A 25162-nucleotide genomic window follows, 5' to 3' on the forward strand; every position below is an offset into this window, starting at 1 on the left:
AGCGGGGGTGGAGGAAGGATGTGTGCATATGCATACATTACCTTGTCGCGGCCGGCGATAGCTCCTTCACTTCCTCAGTTCGTTTGCTGTAGTCCTGTATCCAGCCAATCACCATGTCCCCCGCATGGTGATTGGCTGGATGCAGGACTACAGCAAACGAACTGAGGAAGTGAAGGAGCTATCGCCGGCCACGATAAGGTAATGTATGCATATGCACACATCTTTCCTCCACCCCCGCTTCCTAACACCAGTGTGCTGCTGCCTCTCCTCCCGACCCCCGCTGCCTTAACACCAGTGTCCCACTGCTTCTCCCCCCCGAACCTGCTGCCTCATTACCAGTATTTGAAAATGGTGCATCGTTCCACCGATAAATGTATCATAAAATGTTATTTACCGTTTTAATGTATTAAACAATTAATTTACACTTAAACGGTAAATAGCGTTTATGATACATTTATCGGCGGAACGGTGCACCATTTTTAACTGTACCCATCTCTGGGCTCCCTCCTACCAGGCAGGTCTCCACCCCAAATTATACATTTAGCAAGTTAGTCTACAGGGGGCTGACTGTGTAGCCAGGGTGATGGAACAGGCAAGGACTGAGGGAAAAGTAGATTTTGGGGGCACAAATTAAACATTTCAACCTGTATCTTACTCACTGTGGGAAGACTTTCCTACTGAAGACTTATGGACTTTTATCTCCTATTGCTGTCTCACTGTGGACTATTTGCGCACAGCTGTGCTGAATGGAGAGGTAATCTATTTAAAGGACAACTGTAATGAGAGAGATGTGGAGGCTGCCATATTTATTTCCTTTTAAAACAATGCCAGTTGCCTGGCTATCCTTGCTCTAATACTTTTAGCCATAGACCCTGAACAAGCATGCAACTTATCAGTTGTTTCTGACAGTAGTGTCAGATCTGAGAAGTTTAGCAGCATGCTTTTTCTGGTGTTATTCAGACATTACTGCAGGCAACTGGGCCAGCAGGGCTGCCAGGCAACTGGTATTGCTTAAAAGGAAATACATATGGCAGCCTCCATATCCCTCTCATTACAGTTGTTCATTAAGGCGACATACTTTTAAGCCCTATCCTTCAGGCAACACTGTGGTCTACAGACATGTCCCATGGTTATAGCCAAGGGATCTATCAGTTTCTATGGAGAAGGGTGGAGGTGTGACTACCCACCGGATGGCACTGCACTGTCCGCCTTGGTGAGTGAGGAGGGGAAAAATGCAACTGGGCATCACTGTCCCTCAAGATCCGTCATGCTGGCCCTTTAGGTGACACCTGTAAGCAAGCTAGATTCTCAGCCGAGAATTTATTTATTTATTTATTTATTTGTTGTATTTATAAAGCGCCAACATATTACGCAGCGCTGGACATTAATTTAGGTTACAGACAATATTTAGGGGTGACAAACAGCAATATGACAATACAGGAATACAAGAAAACCAGATCACACAGCACAGTATGAGTACAAGGTAATGCTTAGTCAGTCACTGGATGGGAGCATGGAGTTAGGCAAGTTAGGTTCACTCAAATGCATAGCATGGGTGCACAGTAATAGAGGTGCATGATCAGGTAGGACACAAAAGGAGTGAGGACCCTGCCCAAAGGCTTACAATCTAGAGGGAGAGGTAGGGACACGAGAGGTAGGGGACCAGAGTTCGGCTGTGGGTTTAGAGCAATTGTGAGGGGAGAAGCTCCTGAATGGCCGAGTGTCATCCAGCATGTGTATTCTGCACCAGGGGCGTAGGGCCTGTGGTCGCAACGGTCGCCTCGGCGACCGGGCCCGGCTCCTGAAGAGGCGGGGGAGGGGCCCGGGGGGTGTCAAATATCTGATCGATATCTGCTTAAAATGATTACCAACTCAGTAAAGGACCAGCCTTTAAAGCGTCATAACCAAAATTAGACAGAAGTGGGTGCGTGCTCACTATAAACAGAATATTTATAGGTTAACAGTTTTACCTCTGAAAGAAATACGCAACACTCAGCTGTTGAATTTTATAAAATTATCTTGTTATTAAAAAATTGATAAAGCATTTATGTACAGGAATATACATCTCTCCAGTTGTTGTCAATCATTCAAAAAATACATTTTCATCCAAAAATACATTTTCAACGTTCCTTTAGTTAAACCAGTCCATTTCAATATAGCAAATATTCTGCTGTAGCTTTTATCCTTCATCGATAATTGTTGTCTCGAGATTGAACAGTGTATGTTACACACAATATAGCTTTATCCTTAAAAATGATTATATGAAGTTCTATTCTTATATGAAGAACTTAAGTAGATATATCTTAATCCATCAAAGCTTGTTAATTGCTTCTAAGCTTGCAATTGCGTTTGAATAGTAAAACTTATAGCATAGAAAAAAGTTATCTAAAACTCAAAAAACTGCTGAAGTTTAAAAAGACAAGTCTTTAACTATAGACTAATTGTCAAAGAAATCACCAAGAATAATTGCATATTACCTCTCTTGGGTTTCAGAATCACGTCTGTGAGAAGGATAAACGTCGGCCTAGGATGTTTCAATCAGCTAGGGCATCAGGCAATGAATAAATATACAGCCTGAAAACTCTCTTTTTATAGAGAATTTCTCCCAAGAAATGATATAAGGGACTTTCCAAACTATGACTTAATTGTTTATAACATCTCTATAAATACAGGTATGATTTCATTTTTATTTTTAGATCGAGTTCTATAGAGGCCCCTTGTGGTTAATAAGTGTTAGTAGCAGGCACAAGAGATGCCCCCTATGGTTATAAGTGGTAATGGCCAACACAAGGCTTATGGCCTAACTGTTTTTATACAATCTGAAATAAAGTGTATATTAGTGATCAGCATATTAGATATGTGTGAAAACTATGTGATTAACATCTTGCGTATAAAATAGGCTTAGCTTAAGCAGTGTATATCTTGACCTTAGACGGTTAAATTTACTAACACAACAATACTACATAACGTGAACATTTCTTCAATACTATCTCACTTTTAACCTTGTAGGAATAAACAGCTCACTTCCAATAATAACACTGTAGCTTACACTATCTAATTCTGATTTCTGCTCATACTCACGAGTCTTGAAATTCACTCAATTTATTTGCAAACCATTTAACATTTGTATACGATTTGGGCAAGAGGGATGATCAGTTCTCTGCATTAATATGAGATTCTGACACCCCCGGATGCAGAGAGATGATAGAATCTTGCTTGTTTTGGTAGTAGTTAACTCTTAGTATAAAGTCTAATTCCACAGTGGTGCAAATTCTTCTCAGGCAAATCTTTGCTCTTTAAGTGGCACTTTTTTGTGGCATAATCAAAGTCTCAGTCCTTGATTAATATCTTCTCCGTTTAGACACATTTTTACTGGTCCAGATAGTCTATAGTCTTTTTGATGACATCCTTGAATTTGAAGTTTTCATCACAGTGGTAGCTTGTGTACATGTGTAAGAAAAGTTCACAGTCAGTATGTTCCCATTTAAGATCAGGTGCAAACTTTCATAGTAGCAAAGCGTTGACAGCAATTATGCTTTTCATGTGGCTCCTGGATTGCTTCTTTTGGAGCATGATGATTATCTTGTTATCACAGAGGTTGCTGTGACTGACTTGGATAGTCTCCTTGTACTGTCGGACTAAGATCATCGTCAGTGGAAGGGGTGGATGGACCATGATATCCATTCACTAATCCAGGTGTATCGGAACCTTCATCATCTGATGATAGAGGATTGATCGGTCCAGATCTCCAAACCTCTTCTGTACAGACAGGTAGCTTTGTAGCATTATAAGTAATTGGTGGAACATTAGGTTCATTAAATATCAGATGCAGCTTATTATCAGGGGTTTCTACAGTGTAATTGTTTCCCATTTTAAGACATGTGGTGAAACTTAAAGTTCAAAATGTATAAACAGGAATTATACCATTGATGTGATGGGATGTGACTCCTGAATGCTTTTAGAGCACAATGCATTCAACATTTTACTGTTAGCTTACAACAGGTTAATTAGTTAGTTGGTTAGTATTATGCATTAATACAGTTAATTACACCTTTCTTATACCACAAAGTTTCTTTCACAAATGGTATGTAGCAGAACAAAGTGTGTGTAGTTCCTTAGCAGCAGAATCCCATGTTGTGATGTTATCTTACATTTGATGTAGATATCATATTGAGAGCTTAGACATTGAAAAGTTCTTGGAAATGCAATTTGCAATGTATCCAGTTGTAATAAGCCGTTTTCAAATATGTTCTTCATGAACCACATTTACTAACATCACATTGTTGAAGGTGCTTCTCCACTTCATGTTTCATCTTTCCAGCATTATGGAGTAATTCTTTCTCTTGAATTGATCAATATCTTTACCACAGATTTTAAAGTATTTTGAAAGTTATGATGTAGTCTGTGAACATCTTTGTATGTGAATTTTGGTATGTTATATGGATGTTTTTTTTTCCTCCAATGATGAAAATAATGGAATAGTTTAGTATCAATTAGTTTGATAAGAACATAGTCACTTTTCATGAACAATTTCTTCAACTAGCTAGCAGGGCTATCTCTTTCTGATATGTCTGCTAGAACATTTGTCTGAATGTCTCTCATAATATTCAGCTTATTCTTGACTTAAATGGCACTCTTCTCCATTCTTATTCTGGGGTATTAGAGGTAGTGGTCATCTTATTGATGCAGCAGAAAAACAAACGAATGCCTATATATATGGCGATTCCAACGATGATAATGCAAAGAATTGTATTTAGCATGTTTCCAATCCATCCGGAAAACCAGTTAACTGGGTTGAGAAACTCCAATGATACCATCTCTGAATTTCTCTTTCTGAAGGCGGCTTTCACTTCTTCCATATGTTTCAAGTGGCCTTCTATTATTTCACTATAGTTTTGATGTATGTAGTTGCAACAAGCTGCTCCTACAATTGCACATGTTCCTCCTTGTGCTGCAGTTACAAAGTCTAACACTAGAGTATGTTGAGCCAACATTTTAGTATGCCATTTTAACTCTTCGTTCACTATTCCAATAGTCTGAAATATTTCATCTGTAACATTATCAAATAGTCCAGCAAGCAATTCTATATTTTGCGAGTTTATTAAAGTTAGTCCTCCTGTTCCAATCAGTCCAGTAAACACACCAACTTTTGCATACCATGGTACTTGAAGGAGTCTTCCTTTCTTAGTTCCATCAGCACTTCTCTTGTACATATGATGATTGGAAATTTGCTCAATGCTTATCTGGTCTTTTTCGACAAACCAAGTGGCGGGTGCTATTTTAATGATTGTACACCTTCCTTTTCCACCTATAGGTAATAACTTGTACGCTGTATTTCCACAAGCCCAGAACCAGTTATATGGCAGTTTGATTTGTCCCAAGATGCTTCCTTGAAATGCATAAGTGAACAGTGGTTCTCTCCAAGTTTTATTTGCAAAGAGATTTTCATATTGTTTTCCTTTTTCAGTCAACTTGTAAGTAAGTCCTTTATCCCAGTTACAGTGTAGGTTTAAAAGTGTTCCTTTTGGAGTATCTCCCAAATGATGTAGGGAATCAGTAGAGATATTTTTGCAATTTTTAGGGTTCAAGCATATGTATGACTGTCCTTTGTTTAATTGAACAGGATTTTCTCTTTCGATTGTCCACCAGGGTGCATACATCCATGTTGTCAGTTGTAGTCCATGTATGGAGTAATTGAATTTTTCAGTAGTAAATGTCCCATAACTTGCATGTGTAGTATTTACCAATTCTTCTAGTGGTACTGGAATTGCTAGGTAAGGCATGATTTTTGCGGATAGTGGAGTATGTGAACAGATCCAACAGTCGCTCTTGTTCAAGCGCTGGGCATATTGTTGATGCATCAGTATCAATTTATTTTGAAGTTTTCCTTGTAGATTATGCCGTTCCGCTTCAGTATGCAGTAGTAGCGGCAAACACAACAAACACCATATTAGTGGCATCTTTATGGATTGTAGAGTAGGTTGTCAGTTTCAGCACCTTAAAAATATGAAAAAGTAAAGAGAGGCAAAACATATATAATATGCAATATTCTTGGTGACCTTCAGCATAAAATAACTACCTTCTCACATGTGATTCTGAAACAAAAATATGTTATTTTTGATGTTACTAGGTGCAAGTTGTATTTTTACTTGTTTGGTCAAGTTATAGCAGAAAGTTCAATCTTTCCTTGCTGGTGTCTTTTTAAGCTTTATCGTAGTTCATCTGTAAAAATCAAAATATTATTTTCTTTTCCTTCTGTAGAAAAAATTACATGCTTCAAATAGTGCCTCAAAAATAGCACATCACTTATGTCTTCATATGTGTGTTCATATGTCATGGCTTTTCTTAGCTTGACTTTTATCTTGTTTTTTATAAGTTATATGAACAGAAAAATAATGTCCTTTTATCTTCATTACACTCTTTATCAGTAGATTATCTGAACACAATTCTTCCAGTGCTTCAGTGTACTTCACTTTTTCTCCTTTGTGTATCTTTAATAGATTATTGTCCATTTAGGCTTCAATTTTCACACTAGGCCTTTGCTGCTTTTCACACTGAACATATGTTGCAGTGCAGATGTCTGCAGAACTAGCTTGGTTGCTGTATGTCTGTATTCTAACAGTCATCTTCCTGTTTCAACTGTAGAAATCTCTCTTCTGTCTCTTGGTATCTGCTTCTTTTAGCTAGAGCATGTCCTTGTATCACCGCACAGGTAGAAAGTTCCCTGTCTTCATAGACTTCTTTATGTATGGAATCAAAAATAAAAACATTCATCTATGTTTCAGTCATCTTTTCAAGATATTATGTAGGCTATCGTCTTTCATCACAGGATAATCTTCTTCAAGATCTTAATGTAGTGTCACCATCTCCATTTCTTCAAATCTCCATCTCAAATCTTCTCATCATCTTCTAATTTGACTGCTTTTATCTGTAAAGTCAATCACCATCTTCTTCTTCTAATATTTTCAGTTTGTTCACTCACCTGATAATTTACTTTATCTTAATGCCCTTACTCTTCTTTCTATGTTCGGTTCTTGTCTCCCAAGTGGCCTACTCCTCTTAGTGCTTTCTTGATCTGTTGTCAGCCAGTTTTTCAAACCATTGGTCAGAGTTTTTTTTCAAAAAAGTACAAAGTCCTTTTCAGGCCTCAAACTTCTTTTGGTCACTCCACCCAATTGTATTGATCTTCAGCTGTTCCAAATCAGATCTTCTAGCTTAGCCTCATTCAGTGGCTTTCTTCATGTTGACATCTTGCTCAGTCTTCTTGCATGTAGCTGTCTTCGCTTGTCTTAGCAAGTTCTTCAGGCCTACATGGGATGCTTGTTTGAAGTCTTGGTGGGCCAGATAAAATAAATTATCTTGTGAGACTTCTAAATCCTGGTAGCAATAGCAACCTTTTCCATTCTTCAAAAATGACAGTCTCTTTACTGATGTGTAGGATGCCTTAATGCTTCTCTGTACAATTCTAGCCTCAAAATATATAGAATTCCCCCCTTTGAGGGTAGAAACTACATAAAATAAAAAAATCTCCTTTTTATACTTTAATCTCTGTGTGTGATACCTAACTATCTCAGCCCTATATCTGAGTCTTCGTGAGTGGTTGTACAAAACTTTGGCTTTTTTTTTTTTTTAATAAAAATAAATAAATAATGAAAAATAAATAAAATAAAATAAAAAACCTCAATCTTCATGATTGCACCTTGTTCTATCTTTCTATCTTTCTATGACATAAACTGTTCCTTATATTTGTATTTATAAAAACTTGTGAAAAAACAAAGAAAAAAAAAATCGCTAGAATGTTCATTTGCTGTTTTTTACTATAAAGGCGGGGAAGCAAACTGTGTATGAGACTTTTGTTTGTCAGCTGCTGCAGTTCTCACTGTTCTGAGTGTCTTCTGATTTCTTGTGTAGCGTGCTCCGGTTTTTTTTTTTCTGTTTTTTTCTTTGGTAGATTCTTAAACACGGAGCATTTTCATCTGGCGTTGAAATTTAACTTCTTATTATGACGATGAAATGAACTTCATACATTCTAATAGCTTGGTGAAAAGTCATGTAGGATTGCATCTTTTTTTTTTTTTTCCAACTTTCAGCTGAAAAATATCTGTAACACTTGTTGTCTCCTTCGAGCTGTGAGTTTCTCAGAGATTTTGTTTTGTCTTCGTAAACCTTTCTGATAATACGTGGTCTCTCACACAGTAGAGACAAAGTAAAAAAAAATGAATAACAATCTAGTTATGAAGTCCGCTGCATTCAAGCTTGTACTTAGAGTCATTGCATTATATGTTAACTTGTTTGTTATAAAGTACTGTATTTCTCATAAAAATATCTTATAAAAGAAAACCAAGCAAAACTGTTTCTCCTCTTCTTGAGGGATACGGCATGTTACTGTTACTAGAATCCTCTATTGCGCACAATCTTCTTTTAGTGTCGCATAGTGCAGCTGTGAACTATAAACATTGTCCGTATTTCTCTAATATTTCCTTTGTATTTGTGAGATCTCAACGGCATGTTGAATTTTGAAAGAAAGCTGCTAGATTCATCCTGTTTTAATCTCTCGTCAGAGATATATGGGGATGTGTATGTAGCTCTTTTCTTCTCAGATAAAAATAACTTCACCCGTTATTTATTAAAGTAGTCTATAGACCGTAGCATGAGTGTGCTTGTAAAAAAAATCTCCTCTCTGAGATTAAAAAGCATAAGAATTCTTCCTTCTTTGCTTCAGATTATGGCTGCAGTTTACATTTCTGACCATATATATATAAAAAAGTTTGCTAGCTTATTTCCCGGGTAAAATTCACAATGATCTATGCTTCCATCACGTGAATGTGTAATTCCAGGGTAACTGTTAACACATCTGGGGTGCCATCTGTCAAATATCTGATCGATATCTGCTTAAAATGATTACCAACTCAGTAAAGGACCAGCCTTTAAAGCGTCATAACCAAAATTAGACAGAAGTGGGTGCGTGCTCACTATAAACAGAATATTTATAGGTTAACAGTTTTACCTCTGAAAGAAATACGCAACACTCAGCTGTTGAATTTTATAAAATTATCTTGTTATTAAAAAATTGATAAAGCATTTATGTACAGGAATATACATCTCTCCAGTTGTTGTCAATCATTCAAAAAATACATTTTCATCCAAAAATACATTTTCAACGTTCCTTTAGTTAAACCAGTCCATTTCAATATAGCAAATATTCTGCTGTAGCTTTTATCCTTCATCGATAATTGTTGTCTCGAGATTGAACAGTGTATGTTACACACAATATAGCTTTATCCTTAAAAATGATTATATGAAGTTCTATTCTTATATGAAGAACTTAAGTAGATATATCTTAATCCATCAAAGCTTGTTAATTGCTTCTAAGCTTGCAATTGCGTTTGAATAGTAAAACTTATAGCATAGAAAAAAGTTATCTAAAACTCAAAAAACTGCTGAAGTTTAAAAAGACAAGTCTTTAACTATAGACTAATTGTCAAAGAAATCACCAAGAATAATTGCATATTACCTCTCTTGGGTTTCAGAATCACGTCTGTGAGAAGGATAAACGTCGGCCTAGGATGTTTCAATCAGCTAGGGCATCAGGCAATGAATAAATATACAGCCTGAAAACTCTCTTTTTATAGAGAATTTCTCCCAAGAAATGATATAAGGGACTTTCCAAACTATGACTTAATTGTTTATAACATCTCTATAAATACAGGTATGATTTCATTTTTATTTTTAGATCGAGTTCTATAGAGGCCCCTTGTGGTTAATAAGTGTTAGTAGCAGGCACAAGAGATGCCCCCTATGGTTATAAGTGGTAATGGCCAACACAAGGCTTATGGCCTAACTGTTTTTATACAATCTGAAATAAAGTGTATATTAGTGATCAGCATATTAGATATGTGTGAAAACTATGTGATTAACATCTTGCGTATAAAATAGGCTTAGCTTAAGCAGTGTATATCTTGACCTTAGACGGTTAAATTTACTAACACAACAATACTACATAACGTGAACATTTCTTCAATACTATCTCACTTTTAACCTTGTAGGAATAAACAGCTCACTTCCAATAATAACACTGTAGCTTACACTATCTAATTCTGATTTCTGCTCATACTCACGAGTCTTGAAATTCACTCAATTTATTTGCAAACCATTTAACATTTGTATACGATTTGGGCAAGAGGGATGATCAGTTCTCTGCATTAATATGAGATTCTGACAGGGGCCCATGTCCGTTTGGACTCGGAGATGGGATCCCTGCCTGCGTTATTGGGAGGGGGGAGCTGCAGCCGTGGGGAGGGCAGTCCGACCTCTCCCCGGGCCCCCCCCTCCCCCTCAGATGCAGAGTGCGCAGCGCACGGAAGCGCTGTAGGCAGAACTCACCTGCCTGCGTTCCAAGCGCCGCTGGTCTCCTCCCGCTCTGCATAGATCTGCTGTTACACACTGCTTCCGGCTAAACAGGAAGCAGTGTGTAACAACATCTATACAGAGCGGGAGGAGACCAGCGGCGCAGGGACGGAGGTGAGTTCCGCCTACAGCGCTTCCGTGCCTATCCGGGGGGGCAGCTACCTACTCTAACCTATCCTGGGGGGCCAGCTACCTACCTAACCTATCCTGGGGGGCCAGCTACCTACCTAACCTATCCTGGGGGGCCAGCTACCTACCTAACCTATCCTGGGGGGCCAGCTACCTACCTAACCTATCCTGGGGGGCCAGCTACCTACCTAACCTATCCTGGGGGGCCAGCTACCTACCTAACCTATCCTGGGGGGCCAGCTACCTACCTAACCTATCCTGGGGGGCCAGCTACCTACCTAACCTATCCTGGGGGGCAGCTACCTACTCTAACCTATCCGGGGGGGCAGCTACCTACTCTAACCTATCCTGGGGGCCAGCTACCTACCTAACCTATCCTGGGGGGCCAGCTACCTACCTAACCTATCCTGGGGGGCCAGCTACCTACCTAACCTATCCTGGGGGGCCAGCTACCTACCTAACCCATCCTGGGGGGCCAGCTACCTACCTAATCTATCCTGGGGGGCAGCTACCTACCTAAGCTATCCTGGGGGGGCAGCTACCTAACCTATCCTGGGGGGCAGCTACCTAACCTATCCTGGGGGGGCAGCTACCTACTTAACCTACCCTGGGGGGCCAGCTACCTACCTAACCTATCCTGGGGGGGCCAGCTACCTACCTAACCTATCCTGGGGGTCCAGCTACCTACCTAACCTATCCTGGGGGAAAGCTACCTAATCTATCCTGGGGGGCAGCTACCTAACCTATCCTGGGGGGCACCTACCTCATCTAACCTATACTGGGGGGCAGCTACCTAATCTAACCTATACTGGGGGGCACCTACCTATCTAACCTGGGGGCACTTAATTGTCTAACCTGTATTCAGGGCACCTAGCTAGCCTATACAGGTGGCAACTATACTGGCTACCTATATTGGAGGCACCTACCTAACTAACCTATACTGGGGGCACCTACCTATCTAACCTATGCTGGGGGCAACTATTCTGGCTACCTATATTAGAGGCACCCACCTAGCTAACCTGTACTGGCGGCGCCTGCCTATCTAACCTATACTGGGGGCAACTATACTGGCTACCTATGCTGGAGGCACCTACCTGGCTAACCTATACCGGGGGCAACTATACTGGCGTACCTATGCCTGGCTACCTATACTGGGGGGACCTATAGCTGGCTATAGGGATTCGGATATGTGTGTGCGTCGGGTGTTGCCGGGGGAGGGGGGCTGTTGTTGCCGTGGGGGGGGGGGGGGGGGGGCCCACATCCAGATTCCGCATCGGGGCCCAGAGGTTTGTAGCTACGCCACTGTTCTGCACCTAACTGTGAAATAAACCATTAACCCTTCTACCTGTTGGAAAGATGAAAGTGTTTTTCCACACTACTGGTGGCACAATAATGGTTTCATAAATCATGGTAAAAAACAAAAACAACGCTTGTCGCTCGTCCCCTTTTGCTCACCGTTACCGCTGCACACCCAATTGAGCAAGTCGGCCCTACATCCTGCAGCATGCCGACCGATTAATGCGACCAATCAAACTGATTCATGTCACCAATTTTGGCCCGAAATTGTTCACACTGGCAATTGGGCATGCACTTGGTGGCACAGATTTTCATCTGATTCCGATTATAATAATCAAATCGGATGGTTGATCAGCTGCCAAGTCGCCTGATGTATTGCCACCTTAAATGTATTTTCCCCCCAGGAAACAGCATAGATTAAGCAGCAGCATATCATCATATTATTTCAGCAGCATAGATTAAGCTTTGTCGCTACAAAGAAACTCAAATGTCAACAAGCTCTTGGCATTAGGAAACAGTTTGCACGTTCCTTTATTTTTTTTTCTCTTTCCTCTTTATCTTCTTCACTCTTCCCTTCTCCGCTTTTGCTCCATCCCCCCTTGTCCTACAGCCAGCCACCCCACCCTTCCCAAAAACACAAAGTAACAAAACAAAATATACAGAACATAAACAAACAACAAAGAAAGGACCCAATGTAACTGTCTAACCTCCCACCATAAAGCTGACATAGGCTGTGGTCAATAAAGGCCCTAGGCGCTACATTATTAGACCTGGCTTCACACTCCAGAAAGGACTCCATTCTGCACATCCTCTTAGAAATTTTGGGAGGCAGGGTTTTTCCACTGCAAAGCTTGACATGAGTTGCATTAGATAAAGTGAAACCAGTCCCAAACAAGGCACTAACCTGGCAGAACCTGTAATATATTCCAAAGTTCAAACAAATGAAGTCTTGTACTTCTAGCCAAAGTTTCTGTATTGATGGACAAGACCACCAAGCATGAGTGAAATGGTTAGTCAGGTCTCTACAACGCCAGAAGGTATTATCTGTAGCATTCTTCCCTCTCCATGTTCCCCTGGAGTTAGGTACTATCTCAAAACAATATTATACTGCAAAAGTTGGTATGCTGGAGATCTAGGGATCCAGATATTCTTATATATTTTGTTCCAATTATTGTTTTTACTAAGTTGTCCAATTCTCTTTCCCATTTCAAATGGATACATCTTTAAAGAGGAACCACACTCTTGCACATCACACAATATAGTTTCTGAAGAAATGCACTTCTCTGTGTTTGTTTAGCCAGATCAACGTATCCAAATAGTTATTTTCAGCAGCTGTGTATAAACTACAGGAACACTGCTGCAGTGGCATTCCTGGCACAGTAAACACTGAGCTTAACTCTTTCTGCTTTCTCTTTGCTCCCTCAAAGTGAAACCAAGTTAAAACTTCAGGGTTTGTTTTTTTAGGATTTTTATTGACTGTAATTTAGAAATTTGTTCTCCATAAAGATTATCATGTTATGGCTATTTTTTTTATAGCAGAGAGGACGTTCTAAGTTTAGTTGCACTTTAAGCTCCAAAATAAAAACTACATTTGGAAAAAACATTCAAATAAACCATTATGCATGAAAAATAAGGAACATAACCAACCACTTCATAGGCAGCAATTTGAAGAATGCTACAAACTCCAACACATACCTGTGACACAGAATGTAACTAGATGTATGTCTTCAGAGTGACTGTCAAATGTCTCTGTAATATAAAGTATATGCGTTCAGAGAGAATACTACAAAAATGCTGCAAAATACACAAACAGACAACATAGAGACTGACGGCATGTTACCTGTGACCAGGTCACTTACTGAGGAGCTGGCGGGAAAGTTGCTGAGACAATCGGCGCTCATCAATGAAGCCTCCAACAAGATGTAACTCTAACCTGATATGAAAGCCACATGATTAGAACTAGGAGAGGTCTCTCACACACAGATGTATTTATGTACTTGGCCTGCCCTTAAAGGGAACCTAAACAGAGAGGGATATGGAGGTTTCCTTTTAAACCATACCATTTGCTTGGCAGTCCTGCTGATCTCTTTGGCTGCAGTATAAGCTGAATCACAGACCTGAAACAAGCATGCAGCTAATCCAGTCTGACTTCAGTCACAGCACCCGATCTGCATGCTTGTTGAGGGACTGTGGTTAAAAGTATTAGAGACACAGGATCAGCAGGGGAGTCGGGCAACTGGTATTATTTTAAAAAGGAAAAATCCATATCCTTCTCAGTTTAGGTTCCCTTTATAGAAGAACTGTAGAATATGCTGAATAAAAGAATGCCCCTAGTTCTATCAACCGAGGTTTGAAGGAATGTGTTATTTTGCAGCACTCCTTCAAGCACAATCACAGAAAAAAAAAAATGCATGCAGCACTATGGCCATTTTCTACAAATTACAACACCGAAGTGCGAAAACTTAAATTATAATACATAGTCACAGCGAAAATCTAAAAAGAAAAAAACGCAGTGTGAACTAGCCCTTAATATAATCCTCTTACTTTGTGCACACTTCACGGTAAGGCCTCTTTCACACCAGAGCTGACTTTTGGCGTTTTGACACAAAGTCAATACTTTGCATTAACCAAGGTAAAATGAAAGTCCATTGGCTAGATTTTATAAAACACAACAGAAGGATCTATCCTGGCGGACTATGTTTGATTGACCATTGCAGAGGAACAATTCCAGCAATAACAAGTTCATACAGTCAAATCTGCATAAGGATTGCATCCTGGCGGACTCTTTTGTTCGACTGACTAACCATTTTTCAGGTGTCCGCCACACAAGGAGAAATCTTAGTGGAGTACAATATCCCCTTCTGTTGTGTTTTATAAAATCTTGCAATATATTCTAGCAATTACAAGAGTGGAGTACCAACATTGGATTGAATACTGGAACTTTCTTAAGGCTATAGAAGATTGTAGATGTATATTATAGTGTTTTTCTTAAACAGCTGTTATTATATCATCTAATTGACTGACGAGTCATAGATACTTACCAACTTGGGTCCGGTTGGCCAAAACAGTGGACATTAGATCGATGTATCTTTCACCATGTGTTTGTGCTAAGGTTACATTTTAACCTTTTATTAAGGATTTATAAATAAATAAATATTTTGATAATTTTATAATATTCCAGTGGACTTAAGTTTTCCTTCCCATTCTTGCTTGTGTATATGTCAATGTAAGGTCTTAGACCTGGGAAGTTTTTATAACAGTAAGAGTTATTTTTTGACCTAGTTATAGTATTGCACAGTGTATGGTATACACAAATATAGCTTTATCCTTAAAAATGGTATATAGAGTTCTATTCTTGTATAAAGAACTTTAAAGAGACACTGAAGTGAGAATAAATCTCGCTTCAGTGCTTATATTCAGCAAGGGCATGTGTGCTCCTGATAAAACGCCGCTATCGCGCGGCTAAACAGGGGTCCCTTACCCCCCTAAATCCCCCCCTGCAAAATCAACGACCAACTTGGTCGTAGATTTTGCTGCTGTTGAGGCAGGGCTAACGGCTGCAGCCCTGCCTCTCAGCGCCGTCTATCAGCGGCGCATCGCCGCCTCTCCCCCGCCCCTCTCAGTGAAGGAAGACTGAGAGGGGCGGGGGAGAGGCGGAGATACGCGCTGACAGACGCGCGTGAGGCAGGGCTGCAGCGGTTAGCCCTGCCTCTATGCGGAAGAGATCCCCGGCGAGGACGGAGGGGATTTGGGGGTAAGGGACCCCCGTTGTGCGGCGCGATAGCGGCGGTTTAGCAGGGGCACACATGCCCCTGCTGAATATGAGCTCTGAAGCGAGATTTATTCTCGCTTCAGACTCTCTTTAAGTAGATATATCTTCATCAAGCAAAGCTGGGTAGTTGTCCGTAAGCTTGCAATTGCATTTAAATAGTAATGCATACTGATTGTATATGAAGTATAGCATAAAAAATGTATCTAAAAAAAACTTAAAACTGCTGAAGTTTGAAATGACAATTCTTCAGCGTCTATCTAAGCTATTGTCAATAAATTCACCAAGAATAATGCATATTACCTCTCTTGGGTTCTAGAATCACAGTGGAAGGTAGAGTCTCTAGGCCTCAGTCGACCTCAGTAGAGTTTCAGGCTCAATGATAAAATATACCAGCCTGCCAGGGCTTTTTATTGTAAAGTTTCTAAGATGGTGTCTGTTAGGGGATTTTATGGTGACGCACAAAATTCTAACTTATTTTTAACTGGTACATTCTGACATTTTGTGACATTTTAAACTATCGGGTTATCTGAGGAGGTGCGTACATATATGACGCTACTTGGCTTATTAACGTAAGCAATCTATGTCTTTTCTAATCAAATTTACATCAATAACATTTTAATTAGATCTTATGAGCCAAGTGGTGACCCAAGTGGTGTTCTTATGTCATCTTTCTGGATCTGATGGACGCCAAGATATATGCATATGTTCAAGCTTATCTTATGTTCTAAACATATGGGATGTTCTCTGGTACATCATTAAATTAACAGGATTTTCTGTCTTGAACACATGGCTTATTGTTCTGGTTTTGTATTCACAACGAACAGCCATCTATTTTAATGCATGTTAAATTATATGGAAAGCAAACTTATTTACCTTATTATAAGTCTATCATTGATCAACTCATTAATAACTATGATCACTATACATGGTCTCTATACAGTACATGATTAATATATCAGCGTATAGCAGGCTTAGTTTCTGCTGTGCTCGTCTCTGATGGGCAAGCCTTGCTTAAGCAGGAATTACGGCCAGAAGTAAAATCAGAACATTTCTCCAGCGCTATCTTAATATAAACATAACCTTGTACAGGGAACAAACAGCTTAATGCAGAAAATGACACTAAGGATTACTCTAACCAACAATCTAGTTCTGGTTAAAGAAGAACTCTGCTTATAATCATAAAATCTTGAAATTCACTCAAATAATCTGCAAAACATTTTAAAAACATTTATTTTGTTTAATTTAATTTCTCTGCATTAATATGAGATTGTCTGTCAATACAACCACACATTTTTACTCCCCACAAGCCACCCCATAGACCACCCTCATAAAAAAACCTTCCCCTTGTCATGGCATAGAGTTTCCCAGAAACAATGGTCACCCACAGCTATGCTGCCTATCTTGTGTCCATACTAGACTGGGCGACCCCAGTAAATATGTAAAGATTCAAAAATAATTCAATCCTTACGAAAGCATATGCTTATAATAGTGAAGCAGAGTTATTGTTGGACTTGTGGTTCACTGATGCCTCAAAACAGCCAACTGGATTCCTTCTAATAGCATGCCAAGTACAGCCATGCATCCTCATCACTTAAAGAGAACCCAAGGTGGGTTTTAAGAATGCTATTAGGACACAGAGGCTGGTTCTGCATACAATGACCAGCCTCTGCTACTATACTGTGCCCCCTCTGCCCTCTGCTGTCCCCCAGAAAATAAACACTGTGCTAGCGACATGCAGCTTGTCGCTAGCCGGCTGTTTACATCCAGGCTGTCATTTACCCCTGCTCCCCCGCCTCCTCTATAGAGCCGCTCCCTGCCTGCGTCCCTTCCCTCCAATCAGCTTAGGAAGCCCCCCCTCCGCCATAGCAACAGAACAAGTAGCTAGCCCATATGCCATTGTTGCCCCTGTACAGCCTTGTCTTCAAACTCTCACCCAAGGGACTGAGTTCCAACAGGCGACAGTTCTCATATCTCTACAAGGCTTTAGGCCCCCTTCACACCGGGAATCGCAAAACGCTATCAAAATTACTAGCGTTTTGCAAAGCTATTTTCCAGAGAATGTTCCCTGTACAGAAAAGCAATTTGGGAGTGATCATGCTTTGCAATTCTATATCACTGAAACACATTCAATCCAAAATCGCAAAAACAATTGCTACATGCAGTGTTTTTATGATTTCAGCAAATCACTGGTGATTGCTAAGTGTGAACACTGCCAAAATGCTAGCAATTGCCTGAATGAAGAATGAAGAGCTGCTGAATTCGCTAGTAAAACACTCCAGTGTGAATGAGGCCTTAGAATGCCTGCAGGAAAAACAATTCATCTGCATAACAGCATCAAGTACAATAGGATTATCTGTATATGCAATAGGAGTTCATTCTCTGTGCCCGACATAAGCTACCTCATTTTTTTCCACAGCAGGGGATGTGCATGCACAGCCTAAAATACTGTTTGATCTAAATGATGTACCCAGCTTTAGCCAATTGTCTACTTAGTTGGGGGCTGTACAGACATGTCGCTAGCTTACAGGCTAGCAACACTTTGTCACTATGGAGGGCGGTAGAGGGAGAGTGTGCAGTGCAAGGGAGAGAACAATGTTGAGCTGCAATCAGGCGACATCATCGTGACATCATCACTCTGATGTATCGGGGCTGCCATACACACACTCTATTCTCACCTAAAATGGTCCTTAGAGGCTGCCGTAGCCAAGCTTCATTTAAATTGTGTACAAACCTTAACTGCTTCAGAAGCATTGCAGGGTAAAACTATGCCACACCTGTGGCTGCCTAAGCTTAAGGCGGCGTAGATATTACACTGGCGGCTCCAGTGCATGGGTCGCAATTGTGTGTTCCCGCTGGCAAACAACTCTGTCATCTAAAGACAGCTGATCTTTGTACAGTGATCAGGAAGCGAGAAACTGAAAATTTCTGTTCCTTAAAGGCAGCAGAGCCTTTGGTACTAAAGTAGTTAAATCCTCCGAAAAACTGGCGGCCGTTCGAGGCCTTCTCGTCCGAGAAGTAAGCGGGTCTACAGAGGCCACTTAGAGATCAGGCATATTACAGCTAGTAATATCTTGTACCATACTGAGACTTACCTTCCCTCTGTGGTCTTTGATAAAGACTTTACTGCTTCTATGATATCGGCCACTTCTTTTTCTGTATCAGACCCATCGCAGTGTGCTAAACAAGTGGCACCACTCCCTACAGGGCACAACAGTTAAGCGATATTCCACTTCAGTTAAAAAAAAAAAAACACACTTCTGAGGCATACCAGTGTCATACTAGCCATTTTACATGTACATTATTTTACAATCTCTCTATTTCCAACTAGTTATGTCTAAAAGGGCCTGTAATCTCAAACAGTATTTTTTCCCCTAAATGAAGTAAATGTTGGTGTTTCCAAAGTCATCTGCCCAGTAACTCCCCACTACCTACAAGGTTAATAAGCTGCAAAGAGCAGATAGCATTGTGGCTCTGGAGTAATCACCTGCAGTAATCAAACTGACACAACTAATAGGCATTGTGCTAATAGCACTGTTGGGTGGCTGCTATCTTCAATAAATCAAAGTAAGTAAGCTGAAACAATGCTTGTCAAAATGTGTGCAATAGTTGTATACAGAGCTATGGAAGATGTCGGCTAATAACAATCACTTTTACACAAATATACAGGTCATTTAGGACTATGTAAGTAACAGATGTAAATTGATGGGGGCCTCTGCTCCTCAATCTCTCTCCCCCCCCCCCCACCCCCGACGTGTGTGCATAGTCGGACTGGAGAGGAGAGACACATCGGGCTGTGCATTGCAGGCATTGGCACTAAGCTCACCTCCCTTCTGCTTCCTTCAAAACAGCATCTCCTCCCTGTTGTTCAGCAGCATCAGATCCCCAGGATGCCAGGTATGTGCTGAACCGATGCAGCATCACTCACCCACTCAACAGATTAGCAATGGGATCACCAGCCATATGTGAAGTCCTGCTTCCTCTTCAACTTCAGCGGCACCTCATGTGACCCAGCGGCACGTAACAGGTTACATGAGGCAGCACTGTAGCCACGGATACAGGATGCTGGACATGCGGATAAAGATTCCATTTCTGGAGCACTGACAGCAGGTGAGTGAAGCAGCGCCATCTAGGGAGGGAGAGTGCGAGGAGGGGGGACATTTGGGAAGTGGAGCTGCCTCTGAAGCAAGTAATTCAAGTTGCTTCATGGAAGAACCGCCCCTGGCCATACCAGCAGCTGAAACAGCCAGCCTCCATCCATGACTAAGAAGTAATCAGCTGCCTGTGTACACCCCATGCATTTCAGGACCAGCCCTGGGAAATACAATTTAAATTTGGTTAACAAATCATTCCAGCTGCAAGCATGTCATATACAGTTCTGCCCATTATTAATACCCCCTGGCAAATTTTTACTTAGTTACTTTTATTCAACCAGCAATATTTTTTGACGGGAAATGACATAGGTGTCTCCCAAAAGATAATAAAACAATGTACAAGAGGCATTATTGTGGAAAAAAAAAAATTACTCATTTTTTTATTTACATTAACTACTTCGGCCTCCTGGACGTACTAGCTACGCCCAGGAGGCCATGTGTGCTCCCGCGGCTGATTGCGCGCGTGCGCTCCCGGCCCGCGGTTCGTTAGCCAGACAATCAGCGAATCGGGCTATGGTGCCCGATCACGGATTCCTCTCCCCCGCAAAAAAAGCGACAGCTTCTCTCGGAAGCTTCGCTTTTTCTGGCTGTTGCGTCTCTCTAAGCGTACATTACGCTTAGAGTGACATCATGTAAACAAACTCATGGCCGCCATCTTGTGGCCAAAAAGTAAAACTACAACTAAAAGTGAAAAAATTAAAACTCAACACACATTTACTTTATAAAAATACTGTTTACATCCTACCCTCCCTAAAATACCCACATAAAATGTTTAATATAAAAAAAAAAAAAAATGTAAATATTTACCTAAGGGTCTAAACTTTTTAAATATCAATGTAAAGATGAAATATTTCTATATTTTTTTTATTTTAAACTTGTAAAAAGCGATAGATGCAAAACGGAAAAAATGCACCTTTATTTCCAAATAAAATATTGTCTCCATACATTGTGATAGTGACATCATTTTAATGGTGTAATACCCGGGACATATGGGCAAATACAATACGTGAGTTTTAATTATAGAGGCATGTATTATTTTAAAACTATAATGGCTGAAAACTGAGAAATAATGATTTTTTTCCATTTTTTTCGTATTCTTCCTGTTAAAATGCATTTACAGTAAAGTGGCTCTTAGCAAAATGTACCACCCAAGAAAAGCCTAATTGGTGGCGGAAAAAACAAGATATAGATCAGTTCATTGTGATAAGTAGTGATAAAGTTATAGGCTTGTGAATGGGAGGTGAACATTGGCCGGATGCATAAAGTGAAAACGACTGAAGGCTGAAGTGGTTAAAGCAAAAAGTGTCTAGTCCAAAATTATTCATACCCTTCTCAATAATCAATAGAAAAGCCTTAATATAGCAATCAAATGCTTTGAATTGCAGACCAGCTTTTTGCATGTCTCCACAGGTATTTTTGGCCATTCATCCTTAGCAATGAGCTCCAAATCTTTCAGGCTGAAGGGTCTTCTTGCCATCACCCTGATCTTTAGCTTCCTCCACAGTCAAAGTCAGGACTCTGGCTGGACCACTCCAAAACGTTAATGTTGTTGTCTGCTAACCATTTCTTCACCACCTTTGCAGTGTGTTTTGGATCATTGTCATGCTAAAATGTCAACTGGTACCCAAGGCTAAGTTTCTCTGCAGACTGCCTGATGTTGAGAATCATGTATTGCCCTTTTTTCATGGTGCAGTTTACTGTGATTAGGTTCCCTGGTCCATTGGTTGAAAAAACACCCCTAAAGCATTAGGTTCCATCCACCATGTTTGACAGTGGGGATGGTGTTCTTAGGGTTAAAGGCTTCTCTTTTTTATGCCAAATGAAGGAAACATTGTGACCAAACAATTAAATTTTTGTTTTATCTGACCATAACACAGAAGACCAGAAGTCTTCTTCTTTGTCCAGATGAGCATTTTCAAAGGCCAAGCAAATTTTTGTGTGCCTTATGTGGAGATGTGGCATCCTCCTTGGTCTGCATCCGTGGAACCCAGCAGTGTGCAGTGTTCGTTGGATTGTCTGCCTTGAGACATTGCCACCAGCAGAGCCCAGATTTACCAGGATAGTCTTGGTGGTGATCCTTGGATTCTTTTGCACCTCTCTCACTATCCTCCTTGCCGGCACAGGTGTCATTTTTGGCTTAAGACCACATCCTCTGAGATTTCCCACAGTGCGGAACGTCTTGCATTTTTTAATAATACTTTTCACTGTAGCCACTGGAACTTGAAAACATTAAAAAATGGCTTTGTAGCCCTTTCCTGACTTGAGAGCAGCCATAATGCGCAGCCGCAGGTCCTCGCTGAGCTCCTTTGTCTGCTCCATGACTGTCCACAAACCAACTGCAGAGAGCTGCTGTTTATCGCCTGTTGAGTTGATTAAAGCATCTGTACCCAATTAATAAGGGTAATTAGGATGGACTAATTGGAGTGGTATAGAATTTTGGATTTTTCCACAGGCTGTGACAGTTTTAGAAGAGTATGAATAATTTAGGACTGGACACTTTTTGCTCAAATGTAAATAAAAGCTGAGATTCCCCCCCCCCCCCCCCCCAATAATGCCTCTTGTACATTGTCTTATTATCTTTTGGGAGACACCTATTTTCACCTCATTTCCCGTCAAAAAGTTACTTGCTTGTTGAATAACAGTAACTAAGTCAAAATTTGCCCAGGGTATTAATAATTATGGGCAGCACTTTATGCAGGGCCAAATAAGCTTGAAAGGGTAAATGGATACTATACTTGCCCATTTAGTAAGATGTCCCTGGCTATAGTGCTGCTTACCTGTATGCCTAAGCACTACAATATGACATGTTGTAGCATCTTCTGACCCCAGAACCGATATGGAGCCTGAAAAGAAACGGAAATTCTATTTAGACGTGTACAGTATATGTATCAAGTATGAGCAATTCTGTAAGCATTTCCCTGAAATATACTAATTAGCATTGCTGCAACTGTTGGTGAACTGAAGCTATACCATCTGTCAGGACTACCTAATTAAAAAGAGTATGTAAAACACAGACTGCAAGACCCACTGAGTGCCACCCCCACATTCTATACTGACTCAAGCCATGGTGAGGTCAGAGGGCACTCAACCCCATCTCTAGAGCATGAATACACATTTCAGAAGGCGTTTGAAGCTAATGAGCCTATATACAGTCCTTGGAATAAAATGTTTATTTGCCAGATAATTATATTAGCCTCAGACATATGCAAACACAGTCCGTTCACCACCAAGAGACAGCTCTTTCCAGAGAAATCCTTCCCAGTCTTTCTAACCTCCCTCAATGGAGGAGATCCCGGGACTCCATAGCAGCGGCGAGAGACATATCGTGCTGGATGAAGCCCCGGGTAAGTAGATCTTTTTTTTTTTTTTTTTTTGTCGGACGTGTCCTTTGAGAGCCTATGCACACTACAAAGTGGCATCACTTGTTTAAGGACTGTACCGCAATCGCTTGAGAATCGTGGCGAATTCTGCAGGTAACACATTTTGCGATTGCCGTTAATCATGGAAAGTCTGCGATTGGTGGCAATGGCGGCAGTGAGATCACTGCCATTCGGTTTCAATAATGCTAGCGCTTTAAAAAGCGCTAGTGCTTCGGCGATTAGCGGAAATTACCCGCTGATCGCCCTAGTGAGAACGGGCATTAGGGAAACAGTTTGTTGATGATTACCACTATGCAATACACATATACAGGTGTTCACTACCTGCATAGCACCAATGAAAAGCTAATAAGATGGATAAGGAGAGCCCCCAGTGGGCCCCTCTAGTCCAGGGGCCCAATGTGGTCACAACCTCTGCATCCCCTATTGCTACGGTATTTCTGCTGTGCTTGCCAACAAGGGTTTCCTTAGCAAGTGCTACTCCAAGTCATGTTTTTCCTGGTGATCAAATACCCATTTCCCTCTATGACATGCAAATCCAATTTATTTTAGTCAATATCCCATCTCTCTCCATTAAAATGAGACTAGCATAAAAATGCACTATGGTAGTTTCTAAGTATTCACATTATTAGAAAGAGATCAAATAATTGCTTTCCGCATTGTATGTATTGGAGTAATACATTTAGTTCAGGATTGCATCCATAAAAAAAAAAAAAAATAATTTCCAACAAATACAGTAAATGGGAGTTTTTACACTTTCAAAGATAGCTGGAACTTTAAAAATCCAGCAGTCACATCACTAATGCCAAAAATCTGCAGAAACAGCAATAAAAGGCGTGTTTGTAAAGCAAATAAGATGAAAGAGAACTCAGCCAGGATCATAACTTAAAAGTTTCATCAGCAAAATGTTAGTATGCCTAGAATAGCCCCATGGCACAGCAAACTGAAGCAAGCAGCCAACTTTGTATATCATTACAATAAAGCAAGTAAGCAAATCATCCAAATAGGATTCAGCTGCCGAGAGCAGACAAAACTGCTATGCAACATATATCATGTGTACAAGGAACTGGCCAAACCACATGGCCTTTTACAGCACCCAGATACGAGCACCCCACTCCCAGCACACCCATGCGATAAACAAAGCTAAAATATATGCTATATGATCCAGTTTCTGATTTCATTTTGAGTCTCCTTTTAGTAATTGTGCATGCATACGGCAAAAGCACATTCACATTCTTATCCACAGGTGTTAAACTCAAGGCCCGCCTCCTCATGTCATGTGGCCCACAAAAGCTTCAAATGTGCATGAGTGTAAGCAGTAATAGAAAAGAAGAAATGGAGAGTTCTAACCTGTGCTGTATGCATGTTCACAGTGAACTGCAAGTTACAACATTACAGGACATTACAGGATGCCCTGATGCAGGGGCATAACTAATAATCATGTGGGATCCCCACAGGCCACCTCCGGCCTGCATAGAAGGGACACCCAGCCACCCGCCTACACAGAAAGGGGAATCCCACACACAGCCAGCACATTCTCTGCCCCGTTGGCTGCACAGGGATTCCCCAGGGTGGCTGGATGCTAGTTCTGCACGCTGGGGGTAGCACAGATCGCTACCCACAGCTTGCTGACAGGCATCCAGCCATCCTGGGGAATCCCTCTGATCAGTAAAAAGTGCAGTGAGCGGTGCAGAGAAACAGGAAATCTCCCTGGTGGCATGGAAGAGTTCAGCTCGTCATTACTGCTTTTTGCATGTTTTTCCTGTACGAACTCAGCTAATCCATACCGCCAGGGTGGTTAAAAAGTTAAATTGAACCTCTTTCCTTGAAGTTCTTGATGATCCTATAAATTGTTGATTTAGGTGCAATCTAAGTAGCCACAATATCCTTGCCTGTGAAGCCATTTTTATGCAACGCAATGATGGCTGCATGCGTTTTTTTGCTGGTCACCATGGTTAACAATGGAAGATCAATGATTTCAAGCATCACCCTCCTTTTAACATGACAAGTCTGCCATTCTAACCCAATCA

The 25162-nt window shown here is 40.7% G+C and overlaps 1 protein-coding gene across 2 annotated transcripts in view; it reads right to left on the minus strand.

The window, feature by feature from the left end:
- The window catches only part of NTAN1 (N-terminal asparagine amidase), a 50294-nt gene that overhangs the window by 12187 nt on the left and 12945 nt on the right, over positions 1-25162 (minus strand). For both annotated transcript variants that reach the window (XM_068244779.1, XM_068244778.1), the window contains exons 3-6: positions 22533-22598; positions 18697-18802; positions 13692-13765; positions 13528-13581 (exon numbers count right to left, since the gene is read on the minus strand). In XM_068244779.1, coding sequence (XP_068100880.1) covers positions 13528-13581; positions 13692-13765; positions 18697-18802; positions 22533-22598 — 300 coding nt within the window. The remainder of the gene's footprint in view (positions 1-13527; positions 13582-13691; positions 13766-18696; positions 18803-22532; positions 22599-25162) is intronic.

This window comes from Hyperolius riggenbachi, chromosome 7 (genome assembly GCF_040937935.1).
Source record: "Hyperolius riggenbachi isolate aHypRig1 chromosome 7, aHypRig1.pri, whole genome shotgun sequence".
Classification (NCBI taxonomy): Eukaryota; Metazoa; Chordata; class Amphibia; order Anura; family Hyperoliidae; genus Hyperolius; species Hyperolius riggenbachi.